The sequence below is a fragment of the Cyanistes caeruleus genome, chromosome Z (genome assembly GCF_971803275.1).
Source record: "Cyanistes caeruleus chromosome Z, bCyaCae1.hap1.1, whole genome shotgun sequence".
Lineage (NCBI taxonomy): Eukaryota > Metazoa > Chordata > Aves > Passeriformes > Paridae > Cyanistes > Cyanistes caeruleus.
In genome coordinates, this window is record NC_141732.1 from 42,564,926 (window position 1) to 42,579,656 (window position 14,731).

The following is a 14,731-nucleotide window of genomic DNA, read 5'->3' on the forward strand; positions in this document are numbered from 1 at the left end:
CAAGGCTGAGTGTAACTAACTCTGGGCTGTATTCTTTCCTAAGACAGACTGTTCAGAGACTGTCACACAGTAAGTTCTGCCCAGGAAGGATAAGGAAAAAAAAAAAATTATCAACCTCTTCTTTCTTACATCAGAAACTTCTGTCCCTAACAGCAGAGGAGTGGTGTGGATCTACTAATGAGCAGAGGAGTAACTTTTTTCCTCACCACAAGAATGACAGATTTTTTTTCTAAATGTAGAAAAGTCCATTGCCAGGTGGCAGTGGTGGGTTTCTGGAGTGAAAGAATGTATGTTTTTAAGCTCATTCCATTATCTTACTCTGCTGAAGTGGTTTGTCCCCCACCTTTATCCACATAATTTACCTTTCCCTGGCCCTGACATGAGAATTTAACAAGCAAAGTTAAAGCCTAGGGGGAAAGGGGGCCAGGGACAAGGATCTGAGCCTGTGCCATGTCAGGAGGGAGTTGCAGATAGAGAGCAGTAGGGTGGAAGTTTTCCTGACAGACCTCCTCATCTGTTCATCACCTCTGGCTATACAGCACACCCGGTCTCCTTGGGTGGGCTGCCAGGAATGGCACATAGCAGCACATACTTCAGCGGGGCCCCAGCACATACCTACCAGCCTGGCTCCCTGCTCCCTTGCTGCCTCCAGCACAGACTGCCATTCTTCTGTCTCCCTTAACAGTTGCAGCAGCAATAATATTTTTAGGCTGTGCATTATGAAAAGATGCAAAAAACGTAGCGTGTTTCTCAGGAAGTGACCGACATAATTTTTTCTGATTGATGGAATTTTTTTACTGCTCTCTGATCTCATTTCACTGAATGCCTTCATTTTACAGCCTTGATAGGTCCCAAATCTTGCCTTTGTTGTTTTCCCAAGGAAAAGGTCTGAGGCCTTTTTCTCTCCCATTCCCACTGGTCTCTGAAGGTATGAGAGAAGATGTCCTGTTCCCAGAAATCCTAAGCATTCTTTCAGCTGTACTTGGGAAGCTTTGCTGCCACAGCTCCTTGCTGCTTTTACAGATGGTGGCTGTTGTCACGATCTCAGTTCTCACACTTTCCCATTCCACAGCCCTGTGTGTGTGAATGGCATTGGGAGGGAAGCAGTGGCAGATGCAACAGGTCAGGGACTGAATCACTCCTCAGTAATTCATCCTTCCCTCTCCTTATCAAGTCACAGCATGGGGTGTTTTAATGGGCCAACAAATTAGAATTCCTTTAAGAACTTATTTAGTTGTGGAAACAGAACTGTTAATCCTTGTAACGCTGGGTTAAGGTGGGTGAGAGTGTGTGATATATAGAAAGTGCAATATTAAGCTCTATGAATCTATTTAAATTAAAATCAGAACAGAGATTGCTTTGAAATATTTTACTTACTGGGTGGTTAGTACATCAATGTTAGGATGTCACAGTGGAAAATCTAGTTCTTTTGGCAGAGAGATGTAGGAAGGCAAATTTACTGTGTGTTGTTGGATTAGTTTTGATGCTTCCTAAAAAAAAATCAAATGCCAATATAACTAACCTTAATTACATCTCTACCACACGGTTAAGTATTAGTTTTCATATCTAGTAATATTTGGAGATTCAAGGCTGTTAGGGTCTAGAGAGGGAACTGATACGGCGTGAAGTATTTGCAGTTTATAGAGCAGAAACAGAGGACTTCTGTTGGTTTTTCAGCCATGCTGAGAGGGGCAAGAATTATTGAGTCAGACCTCAGCTATTTTTTCCAAATCTCAGTAAATCTTAGCTGATCCTTGATACAAGATCTTGGTTAGGCACAACTAATTATTCATCTTATATGGGTGATTCAACCTTTTTTTGGTTTAGCACCAGCAAAGAAAGCAGTTGTAAGAACGAGGTCCAAAAAACACCTTTCTTTCAGCAGCAGCCATTTGTTTTCCTGACAGATTGAATTAATTTTAGAGCAGATCAAAAGCAAATCACTTAATTTTAAAGTCTTGGCTATGACCTTGCATACCTTTCTGTGTGAATATTTATAAATCATTAAATAATCGTTGGATCTTTTCTCACAAAGATGACTAAATACTAATTTGGCTTCAAGTACCAGGTAAATTCTGTTTTAGTAGCCCTGTCTACAGACAAGCAGAAGTACTAAAATTTTACTTTACTCATCAGGCTGGAGACCAGAAAAGAGAAACAGCAATAAAACTAGCTTTTGTATTCAGCATATTAATGATTGAAATAACTAGAAAATATTTACATAAATAGTTGATTTGGTAATTTTCAGAACAGTAAAAACAATATCTAAGCCTTTTATTACAGTCTGACAGTTTCAAAACTGTAAAAATCATTCAGTGTGTTATTACTTTGATTTTCACAGATAAATTTAAGCAATTTATGTAATTTAACTGAAAAGCAACTCAATAATTTTTAAAATATGGATTTTGGATATCACATCGTTTATACTGCCAGTTTTGAGGTCTGATCTCTCAAGATCAAAAGAAACCATATGTTCCCTTTGGGAAAAAAAGGCATCACATTTATTTTGGGTCACTTTTGTAGCCCAACTTTTGTTCTTCTTTAAGACTGTATGAACACGAGCAGTCATTATTTCAGAAGTTACAGGTGGGGACACTTGATATTTTATATATGGATAGCTTAATATGAAACTGAGCTATTACTGAGATGGCTACTGCTTACCAAACGGGTAAAACACAAGGCTTTCAAAGGGTTTTTTCTTTTCATTGGTTGGTGGCTGAACAGTTTTCTCCCCTGTCTTCCAGTTCCAAGTGCCCAGCTTTCTCTTTGTGATGGCTAGTGCTCCTCACAATTCTGCATTACAAATAAATGCTATCAATAATAATGATAGATGCTGCACCACATATGTTTATGGAAATTCTCTGGGAATCTCTGTGTGGGAAAGGGTTCAGAGTATGGTTTGAAAGGGGGTGGGCGGGGAGGTTGTTTTTTTCATTATGTGATACTTGCTTTACAAATTAAATCAAGTATTCTTGTTCCAATTTAAGACTCATTTTGGTAGACTGGCTCATAAATCAAGCACTGTTAAACACAGGCATATTAATACATATACTTGATATGTGGTGTTGCTTTAATTTTGATTCTCCTTTAAAAATAATCCCTGATAAAATATTGCTCTTTCTTGGCTAAACTTTTAAATAAGACTGTCAAGTGCATAGCGTTTCACTAAACTGGTCTGGTTTTTTAAAAATTTACTGAAATCTTCTTTTCTGATTTAATAACATGCTTTAATATTATTGTGATAATTGCTTCAGATCCCATAAATGTAAGACCTTCGGTTCTAGTTTCAGGTTTGCTTCCATTTTATTTTGCCTTGAGACTCTAAATATGTCAGAATTCTGTGTAAGAATTTGGTTACTGAGTCAACAGACTGTTTTTCCACTTCAAAAATAATCACTACATATCCGGGCATAGATGTATTATAATAATACAAGGTTGAGTATTAAAATGAGTTTTGAATATTAAAATAAGGACTATCACAATGTCATAATGAAATGGGAATGTAAATATATCTCTCAGTTTGCTCAGGCAAAAGCTTGAAAGCACCAGATGGGTTGCAATGGTAAGTGGGGATGAGGATTGAAAGGGATTTTTATGCTTTGTTAAGCTGATTCCTTACATGAAGTTTAGCAGCATTACTTATCCTATGATTGTCCCTAGGCAGCAGTTGTGGTGGTGTTCAATTTTGCTATGGTTCTGCTGATTTTCCCTGCTATCCTGAGCATGGACCTTTATCGTCGAGAAGACAGGAGACTGGACATATTTTGCTGTTTTACAAGGTGAGAGGGAGCAGTAGCTTTGTCCTTTCTGTGGTCACCAGTCAGTGCATTCATTCCCTGTCAGGAGTGGGAGTTCATCATTAAGGTGGGGGAAGCATGTTATTGTTATGATTTCATTGCTAGTGACTGGCTTACATTTGCTACCTTGTTTTTTACCTGCCTGAAGGGAAAAGCTGAAATCCATTTGTGTCCCTCTCTTCCCCCACATCCCCTTTCCCCCACACTTTTCCCTTGATTCGTACATATGTTCATTTTGACTGTTGGAGACCAACTTTCTGAAAGCAGATGAGAGATCCACTATTTAGGAATATCTTGAAGTATTTTTAGAATGTTATGAGTTACTGCAAAGTGTCCAGTGTCAGTACTGGCTAATCCTGGAAAGCTGTACATAACTCATGATACTGAGAAGCCTGACTTACCATAAATCATTATGTTAATTATGATTAATGTTAATTATTTTTTATGCTTTTATGCCTTTAAACCTAAATAAATAAATAAATAAATTTTAAAATTACTTCCCCTTAGGAGAGTTTTTCATAGAACTATAAGGAATGATCACTACCATCACAGGATAATGCTTGATAAAGTGTCATTTGTGGCTGCAATAGTAATATAGAATGGTATTTCTGCCATTCTAAAGTGTGTGCAAATGTACTCTCACCTGATACATAGCCAACTCTGAGCCTAGAACGGGGGTTCAGAGTCTGCTATTGTCAGTGGAGCCACTGCTTGGAAACGAAACACCTTTCTTACCGTAGTTTTTGATTTTGACTGCAGTGAAGAGGATGAGCTACTGTTCTGCACATGTACTCCTACTGTCATAACCAGGGTGTGGAGAATCTGCATCGGGATGTCTTAGCCTTTTGCACACATCCAGGAGCTGATAGTTTGATATGTCAGAGGAAGAAAGCATTTACTAAATTTGTTTCTGAGAGAATGGTTAAAACAGGGAGAAAATCCCAAGCTATTGATTATTCAGTCATAGTTTCAGAGAACAGCCAAATATATTAGTGTCTTGGAGCCCTGATTCTCAGGAATTCAGGGCACTCAGACCTTCCATTTATTCCCTCATCTAAAGCTGCACCAAATGTGCATCAGAATTCAGCCCCTTTGCATGTGAAGAAATGCAGTTAGTGAGAGCTTGCTTTGATTAGGTAGGCAACATTCTGAATTCCTCTTCTTGTAGGATTTGTGCATTTGTGAAAAATATCTGATACTGTTTACCATCATCCACTTTTCATTACTCATGTACAGGAATAGGCTTGTCTAATAATTTATATATTTTTTTATATAAACTAGGTATCTCTTAGGGTCTTGCATAGACTAAAATAAAGGGAATTCTTCAATTACTTCCATGGTTTTGTCTCTTCATATGGCCCACCTTTCCTAGGAATGAATTCTTTCATTAGTACTTTAATGTTTTCCTGATACATAAAATATTCAGTCACTATATGGCAAGTGGTTTCAACCTGCCTCTCAAAAATCTGAGATCTTATCCAGAATGCCTGAGTTTTACTTAAGAGTTACTTCATTTGTTCTAAACAGAAGAACTGTGTCTTGCATTTGCCTCTTCATCTAAGTATCTTAATTCTCAGCATGGGTAAAGAGATGCAAACTCACAGGCTTAGTGTGCATTCCATCTATGTACAACTACCTGATGAGCATGTGTAATTAATGGAGTGATGTGTATACATGTCAATGTCTTCAGACAGATGCCGTTTCATTTTTTCCTGGAGGACAAGAAATTTGCACCTGTTCTCAGGGCCTACACTATGAACCATGCCTGAGAAATGCCACCTAAATGCACAGAATGAAATTAATATCTAAGTGTTACACATAATTAGTGTAAACTGTCCGACAGAAGTAGAAGCAATCTCAGATGAAAGCATGCTATCCTATCTAGCCTGCTTGAAATAAAGATCTGTCTCAATGTGATCTGATGTTTTTCTCTTCTCTTACAGCCCATGTGTCACTAGAGTGATTCAGGTTGAGCCTCAAGCGTACGTGGAAAATGACAATACTTGCTACAGTCCTCCACCCCCGTACAGCAGCCACAGTTTTGCACATGAAACTCAGATTACAATGCAGTCCACAGTGCAGCTGCGCACAGAATATGATCCTCACACGCAGGTGTACTACACCACAGCAGAGCCTCGCTCAGAAATATCTGTGCAGCCAGTGACAGTGACACAAGATAATCTGAGCTGCCAGAGCCCAGAAAGCACAAGCTCGACCAGGGATTTACTTTCCCAGTTTTCAGACTCCAGTATACATTGCCTTGAGCAACCCTGTACGAAGTGGACACTCTCATCTTTTGCAGAAAAGCATTATGCTCCGTTCCTCCTGAAACCAAAAGCTAAGGTAATTGGGGAATGATTTACCTGTTTATCAAAATTAGACTTCTGCCTCGCCCAGCTATAAAATTGCCCTGGCAGTGGTATTAAATATAAGGAGTAAATTAAACTCTAGTGAAGCAACAGTTTTTAATAATTTTGTAGCTGATTTCTTATTTTAAAAGCTTTATCTTGCAAGTGCTATAGAGGCATACTTCAAATATATGTTACGAATGAGGGTTCTGGTGACTTTTAGTAATGTAAGCTTGTGAACATTGAATTTAAAGTTGCTTTTAAACTTTACTACAATATAAACTTCTCATCTATGATGCAGAGCCCTTCAAGGAAGAACAAATGATCTTAGTCTTGTAGTATGTAATGCATGAAAAAAAAACCCAGAAAAATAAAAGCTTGAAAGTACTGATGGATGTTAATTTTGAGTTTGGCTTTGTAGTATGATATTATGAATTGTTAGCTCCTTCAGAAACCTAAAACCAAGCACGATTTTGTTTTCTGTTGCAGATTGTGGTTATTTTTCTTTTTTTGGGTTTACTTGGGCTCAGCCTTTATGGAACTACCCGGGTGAGAGATGGACTAGATCTCACAGACATTGTACCACGGGAAACACGGGAATATGACTTCATTGCTGCACAGTTCAAGTACTTTTCATTCTACAACATGTACATTGTGACACAGAAAGCAGACTATCCAAATGTCCAGAACTTACTTTATGAACTTCACAGAAGTTTCAGCAACGTGGCGTATGTCTTGTTGGAAGAGGATAGGCAGCTCCCCAAAATGTGGTTGCACTACTTTCGAGACTGGCTGCAAGGTAAGAGAGCATTACAGAAATTTTTTCTTAGTTTGTCAGAAGGAATAACTGTTCACAGTGGTATTGCTGCCTTCTTCAAATACTGTCACACAGTTAAAGGCTCTGAGCAGTAGGGAGAATGCCTGAGTGCTGCTTTGAACCCATGTGTGGACTCACTGTTTGTCACTTAAATTCTTTTTGTTTAAGTTTACGCCCCAGTAAGACAGTTTCAAAGAGTGTTTCCAGAGCAGTAAATGAAAAATCCCTGTCTCATGATGTATTCTGACACAGACTTAACTTTCACTTCTTCAGTGATCTTGTTGGCTTCAACTAGGACTGCTGGCATGAAGAAAATTCAGTGTGGCTTATGTGTTTTATTGGGTTAGGAACTTACTGCATAGTCTAGGTTTCCAGTCAAATACACTCACCCTTTCTCAGGTGCTGCATTTGTGTTCTGAGGTGAGCAGGGTGGGGAAAGACAAGAGAAGGCATGGATGGCCTTTCAGGTACTATGATGATAATGATATTGAAACCAAGTAATTGAAGATGTTAAAGATACTATAATTGCATGTGTTGAGACAAATAACTGTTTTGTATTTAAAATAAGGAGTCCTGTTATATTTTAGCAAATTTAACAGCAAATGTACCCTGCCCAGGATTATTTTGGTTCTACCTATGTCTTCCTACTGGGAGAATTTCTAGGAAACTCTTGCCAAAAAAAAAAAAAAAAAAATTGTGCTGACCTGGTGAGACTGTAAATTTTAAACTTAATTGTGTACAGATGACTACTGAAGCCACTAATTCTTAGAGAACATATAGGAAACTGTCAGTATCTGATGTATTTTATTCATTCTGAAGATACGTTGAAAAATATTAGGAAAGCAAATGCATGTAAGTGACAAATCTACACAAAATGAGGTTTCCCATGTGTTTAATGCATTGCTAAATAATGCAAACCAGTATTTCATTTATTAGCTTTGGGAGGTTTTAATGGTTTTTAAGTACATTGGATCCATTCATTGCAGTCTACTTACTGGAAGCTTTATTTAAAATATTTTGCTCACATAAGCATATTGAGCTGTAAGGAAGGCATTACTGGCAGGAAGAAAATTCAGCATAGCTTAGATGTTTGCTGGGTTGGAACCTTACTATGCTTGCTGGAATTCTAAGCAATCATCCTTCTACATGCTTTTCTAAATTCTCTTAAACCTCTGCTGTTTACTTTGTTTCTTTTGTGGCTTTTTTTTTTTTTGCTGCTGTTCCAAAACAGTAGGAAAAAATGTATCTGGTGTCCCCCCTTCCACTTTTTCCCCCTCCCCTGTGAGGGAGATGGAAATCTGAGATTGTGTTCAGGAAGCTTTATTAGTGTTCAACCTCAGCACAGTCTGCCAACGATAAAGTCAGGAGGAGGTGCCCTTGGATCTGCTCCCTTGCAGGCTGCTCCAAGCGAAATGCTGGAGGCTAGCCCACTCGGTGTTACTCCCAGGAGTACTCCCATTCCAGCGCCCCTCTGCCAGGCACACCCTATACTTCCCCCATCCCTCTTTCACTTTGGGTGCCTCCCTGTCCTCTTTGCAACCCTTTGTGTCCCTCTTGTGCTAAGAACTGTTTGTGTGGCCAAGGGCCTGCATGTCCCCTCTTGCTGTATGTCCATGCTCATGTGTGTTCTTTACAGACACGCTTTTCTCACAGGGGTTGTTCCTACCCTGTACTTAGTTACTGCACACAGTTACTTTTCCCCTCCAGTCCACATTAGCCAGCCTATCCTTGTTTGTCCTCTGCTTTTCTTCCACTAGAGGAGCTGTGTGTATTCCTGGTACCTGGGGTATACCAACAGGCTGCATGGAGCTAAAATATTATAGCAGAATGGTCAGGGAGGCTCCAGAAAGCATTAGTGACTTGCTGTGGTCCATGTGACTTGCCAGCCCTGTGACAGGCTATTGATTGGCCTTTTGATCACACACAGCTTTAGAATTAATCATTATGATTATTAATTAGCATTTAGGTCTGTATCCTTACCTCTCCTCCCCACCTTTTCTGAGAGGGTTTTAATACCTTAAAACCCTGCTGCTTTGTAAAGTTGCAGGGCTCTCTTCACGGAGTGTGATACTGCATTCACAGGCCTGCAAAGGAGGATATTGAGATGTATCAATAGAAAGATGTTGTTTTCAAGTGGTACAGGGCACTGATGTTACTAGACTTCTGTACAAAAAGCTGCCATGCTTGTCATAGTTGGGGAATTACCTAAAGGTCCAGACTAACAGGTGGAGTAACACCTGATTGTTACCAGCTGTGGCTGGTGCCAAAGGAGTCAAGGGAAGGGAAGATGAAGATAGAATTTATAAACAAGGTACAGGTTTAGGCTGGATCCTCTGTGATGTGGAGCAGTTCTACTGGCATGGTTTTAAGTGCTGGAAGGACTGGTAATCGAAACAGGAACAGCTTTGACCTGCATGGCTAATTCCTGCCAGCTTGACTGTGAATTCAGTGCCAGAGGTTAATGGCTCAAGACGGCCTTCTGACACACACACACACATTTGTCCAGCAGAATGAAGGATGCAACAACATGCCAACAAAACCATTTTTTACCAAGAAGGCATCTTTGGTTTAGCTGTACATTCTTCCTCATCAATTGCAGTGGATAGTGTCTGCTGCCTCATGCACTTCTCTTTTCAGAGATTCCCTTGTATTTGCTTCCTAGAATTGTTTATATTACCATATTTTCTGTTACTGAAAATGCAGCAGAAGAAAAGGTAACACTAATCATTCATTTAAGCTGTAAATGTTAACACTGTTTTTGTTAGTGACCAAATGTAAATGAGGTAGCTTGGATTCCCTGATGACTTCTAATTAGGCTTGTTTTTGCAAAGGGAAATCTTATCTGGTGTTTCATGGTGGCAGCTGCTCACATGAGTCAGTAGGAATTCCTTCCTCACCCCCACTCCCACATAATTTGTGGTGTTGTCACTTTCTTCTGAAACACTAAGCAAAAGTGACTGCTGATGTGAAAAAATCCCGTATATAAAGTTTTTAAAATTCTCTTAATTTCTATAACTTTTCTGCAGAAAGATGTCATCTTTCTGCCCAGAAGCATGTAATTAATCCCATTTGAATAAATGAAATGTCTTTTAAAATAATTGTTATGAACATATTTGCTTTGAAAGCAGCAAAATCTACTACAAATTTTAAAGTATAATGGCAAATTTTACTTATTGAAAGTTTGAAATTCTTCAGAAATTAAGCACAACTGCCAGTCATTTTTTTAATATTCTTTCTGTAGACTTTCAGTTTCAGCAAGGTGAGCAATGAAATGACCCAAAACAGTGTTTAAGCTGTCTGAAGAATAAAGGTATAAAAGGGAGCAGGATTTGAAGGATGACCAAGCTTGTGAGAACAGGGGAGCAGAGGGAGATGTAAGAGAGCTGAGTTTTCACCCACTGTGGTAACGTTTCAAAGAACATGCCCTTTTTTGCAACCTCAAACTTAATGTAATGTCACATGCCGATGGATTTATTTGTTATTGTGTCTGTGGAGCCCCCTGGCAGGGGTGGGATGTTGATGTGAAAGCGCTGCCCTGACGTGCTGTCTATCATAGCAGCTTGTGTGCCCTTCCTGCCTAAGGGAGACACTTTTATTGGAACTTACTCTGTTCTTAAGGTTGTCTACTTTTCCATGTGCTTTTTTGATAGCATCCTCTTAACTTTCCAAGATCATTGGAAAGTTTTTGTCACTGATAAGATAGCCCAAATAGTCTTACCTGGCCACTTTGTGAAAAACTGGCGTGGAGCTGGACTTAGCACAGAAGGGATGGATTGGTACTTTTGCATACCCTAACCAATGTTTCCCCTCTCTGTGGTGCCAGCAAACAGTGCTTTCTTCAAAGGGAAGCTCAAAGTCTTTTGATGATGTCAGAAAACCTGATGGCAAATTATCCTCCTCCTGGACCAGTAATAGAGGACTGCATGCAGAGATCTGGCAGGCTTCTTTCATCATTTGGTTCTCAGCCTGTTGGCTTCACATGATTTGTCATGGTTTAGTGAGACAGCATGGGAGGCAGTTTTCTAAGGAAGAGGGGACGAGTTTGTCAATGGGAATGGGTACTCTGTCCTGGAGGCGCTGTCAGCTGGGTGCATTTTCTCTTCCAGTGCTCTTATCTCAGTACAGCTGTAGCTAACCTATCCAGTCTGCAGTGATGGTTTTCATTATGGCTCCTCAGCCCAGCTGTGAGGTGGGTCGACGATTTCCTCCACCACCACTCCCCCGGCCTTTTTCTTCCCTTCCCTGGACATGCGGTTTGTCATCTGCTTGCACAGAGCCTCCTTGTATGGGGCTGTGGCTTCCTGTACTAAATCGGATCCAAATTTCTGCTGTGAGGTATTCCCTCCCCCTTGAAGGGTGGCAAGGAGGAACATAACAGTTGAGAGTGAATAGGTGTTGGCTGTGATCTTTACATGTGCTGGCAGCAGATCCCATGACTTGTATTAGCTGCACAAGTTGAACAGATGGAACAAATTGACAAAATCGTGTTCACTCACGCTGTGCTTGAGGAGCAGTTGAGTTGCTGTTTGAAGTTGAAAGTTTAAATGTGTTTTTCTCCCCCCTCGTAGTGGAATTTCTGGTTATGGTGTAGAAGCTATTGCCCCAGTGCTCTGCAGTAGCCCAAAGCAGTAATGAGAGCGGTGTGTGTCCTCCTCTGTGGCTCAGTGCACTCAGCCAGGGTTTTGGTGAGGCAGAGGCGAGTAAGGAGGATGTTTCCCTTCTAGGTAACAGACTTATGCCTCCTCTGGTTGTAAGGTGGTGAAGCAGGATGAGGTTTGAGCTCAGCCCTTTTCTGTTCTAGACAAGATTAACTCTTTCCCATACAATTCTCCAAGGGGAATGCTTGAAGAAGATCTTCAATTTCCCTTGGGGTGAAGCCATTTATGCCAGTGCACAGTGCATCTGCGGCTTACTAGCTCAGCTTTGCTTGTCTGCACAACTCGGGGACCTCTGGGGCTTCTCCCTTGCATTTTCTTGCTTCCCCTGCCTTTCTTTGAGCAAAATACTGGACATGCAACTAATACTTCCCACACATTGACAGTGTGGAGCCCTAAATGTAGGAGGTATCAGGTTGATAATTTACATCCTGATTCAGCTATGAAAAAGCATCATTATTCTTTCTCCTTCTGAAATTTGTTTATAAGAGTGATTATTCACCTGCTTGTTCTGTCTTTCCCTTGCCTCTCTTAACTCCTCAGGACTTCAGGATGCGTTTGACAGTGACTGGGAAACTGGGAAGATCACTTACAACAACTATAAAAATGGTTCTGACGATGCTGTTTTGGCTTACAAACTCTTGGTACAAACAGGCAACCATGCAAAGCCCATTGACATCAGCCAGGTAGTGTATCAGAGTCCATGCTACCCAACAGTACACAAGTCATCAGGAGTGGGGGGAAGTACAAAGTCTACAAAGGTTCTAGTATCTTTTTTCCAGCTCAAGGAGCTGAATATCTGAATTAGGCCTTTCTTGTCTGGCCTTGCTGACTTTGCTGAAGCCACTCCTCAGGTTCAGTGTGGCCTATGTTGCCAAGTGTACAAATCAACATGGAAGATGATAGTCCTTGATTGTTACTGGGTGATGTGCATTTTGTGCTCCCTTGCCAGACATGCTCAGTTTCCATGGAAATTGTTGTGAAAAATACTTCTCTGCATCCACAGGTGCATGGAGTTCAGTCCTATGCCAGACATTTGCAATTATTTGGTTTGTTCCTACTACTTTGTGCACTGTAGAACATTTTAAAAAATATATTGATGAATTATAGAGGAAGGAGACTGAAATGATTACATGCAGTATCATATTCTTGTACCACCATCACTAAATACATCTAAACTGTGGTAGAACTACAAATGGCAGTTGTTAGAGCTGACTAAATAAAATATGCCTGAGGTTACCACAGCATATGACTGCATTTACTGTAGCCATTTGTAAGTGGAAATACATAAGGAATGACTTCTTTAACTAAAATTAGTTTTCAAATGCTGAAGAAGAAAATTCTTCATCAACATACCTTCTCCTCTCTGAGAGTCATCATCAACTCACTGTGCTTTCAGGCAGAAAAACAGTGTTTTTAATGAGGTTCTTGGCAGTTCTGCTTATTGTCTTTCTTTTTTTCTTCCTAGTATTAAAGGTGACAGATTTACAGAGTACATTGTTCAAAGTTACTGTAGTGTGTGAAACACACTGCTGTATAGCAACATGCAACATGCTGTCAGGTCTGAATGAAGCTTCAGCAATGAATTAGGCAAAGAAAGGGAGTTGAAGAGAAAACCTTCAGTGAGATTTTGTTTAGCAGAGTGTACCAGGTACGCTGTGGAACAAATGCAATTGGACTGCAGCTGCTGATATAATTTCCTGTGCCTGGGAGGGAGAAAAGTGTGGTGCACCCACAGGGGCTGAGCGCTGTACTGTGCAGTTCCAGAGACAGCTTGAAGACATACAGTTGTTGCATATCCTGTGGACTAATTGAATCCAGATTCTTGGAATCCAAGTTTTTTTCTTTTTTCTTTTTTTTTTTTAAACTGCTGTCACTGTTGTTTTTCATTTCATTAAAAAGACCTGGAACTGGAGCTGAGCCAGAATTTTAAATAAACAAAACAAAAAGCCCCAGTAATACTTTCCACCCATGAAGTCCTCTGTCAGAGCTCTAGCTGTGCAGGTTTTGGCTAACAGAACCCTGGAAGTATACCACTGCTGTTTACCCCACAGATGCATTTGCCCACTGTGACCCAAATAACACAGGGCAGTCGTCTGCTTTTTTGATGCTGGGCATTTTCTGAATACATAGGTCATAGGAAGCAAGTGTTAGCAAAATTTATACAGATGTTGTTTTATTTTTATAGCTCTCCTCCATTTACTGGGTGGCATTTCCTTCAGTGTTAACAACAGAGGTTAACTGCACACAGACATGTATAGGGACTCTTGCCAGGTTTTCTTTCCATGTCTTTAAATATGTTTCTCCAGCTTGGTTGTTTTTCATTTTTGGCTGCAGTCTTCCAGAATTTGGATTTAATTGGTTCAGTGTATTCTGGAACCATCTGTTGATTTAGTGGTTATTGTAAACATTATATGAGTACTAACTTATAAATAACCACTGTCACTGCATTTTCTTGGATTTTGCTTTTGTTGTCAGACAGTAGTTTACTGATAAGTCCCTTCAAGTGAAGATTCATGTTCTCTTGCTTTTACCATCTTATATGTGTGTTGCATCTCCAGGCCATTTGTTGAAAGCATTATGGCAAGAGCCCTGAAAGCGAAACTTATCCTGAAAGGCTTCTAATTTTTTTCCATTTTGCAGTTGACTAAACAGCGTCTGGTGGATGCAGATGGAATCATTAACCCAAATGCTTTCTACATCTACCTGACAGCCTGGGTTAGCAATGACCCTGTGGCCTATGCTGCCTCACAAGCCAACATCCGCCCGCACCGCCCGGAGTGGGTCCACGACAAAGCAGACTACATGCCAGAAACGCGGCTGAGGAGTAAGTAGCATTTCATCTTGGTGTCCTACAGTTTACATGAGTGCTCCCACTTCTTCCTTCAAGCACCAGTTACCCCAGTAACCCCCGATGCTGCATGGGGCTCAGAAGCAGGAGAATACATTATGTTATGCTGTAGTCATAGGAGATCCAAGCACTGCCGCAACTGTGACACCATTACAGGGTTTTGTTGTGTTGAATAATGAGTTATAAAACAGTTTAAAGCTCTAAAAATTTATAGTAAGCATTGCTTTTTTAAGTGTTATCTGGTAGTTCTGTCTTGTGAGAAA

At 40.2% G+C, this 14,731-nt stretch overlaps 1 protein-coding gene across 7 annotated transcripts in view; it reads left to right on the top strand.

Annotated features, from left to right (window-relative positions):
* Positions 1-14,731, top strand: part of PTCH1 (patched 1) — a 73,409-nt gene that overhangs the window by 43,073 nt on the left and 15,605 nt on the right. For all 7 annotated transcript variants that reach the window (XR_015280661.1, XM_086868357.1, XM_086868358.1 and 4 more), the window contains 5 exons: positions 3,661-3,779; positions 5,741-6,140; positions 6,635-6,944; positions 12,161-12,303; positions 14,261-14,444. Coding sequence is in view for 6 of the 7 variants with exons in the window: in XM_086868357.1 (XP_086724483.1) it covers positions 3,661-3,779; positions 5,741-6,140; positions 6,635-6,944; positions 12,161-12,303; positions 14,261-14,444 (1,156 nt within the window). In the remaining variant the exon portion in view is untranslated. The remainder of the gene's footprint in view (positions 1-3,660; positions 3,780-5,740; positions 6,141-6,634; positions 6,945-12,160; positions 12,304-14,260; positions 14,445-14,731) is intronic.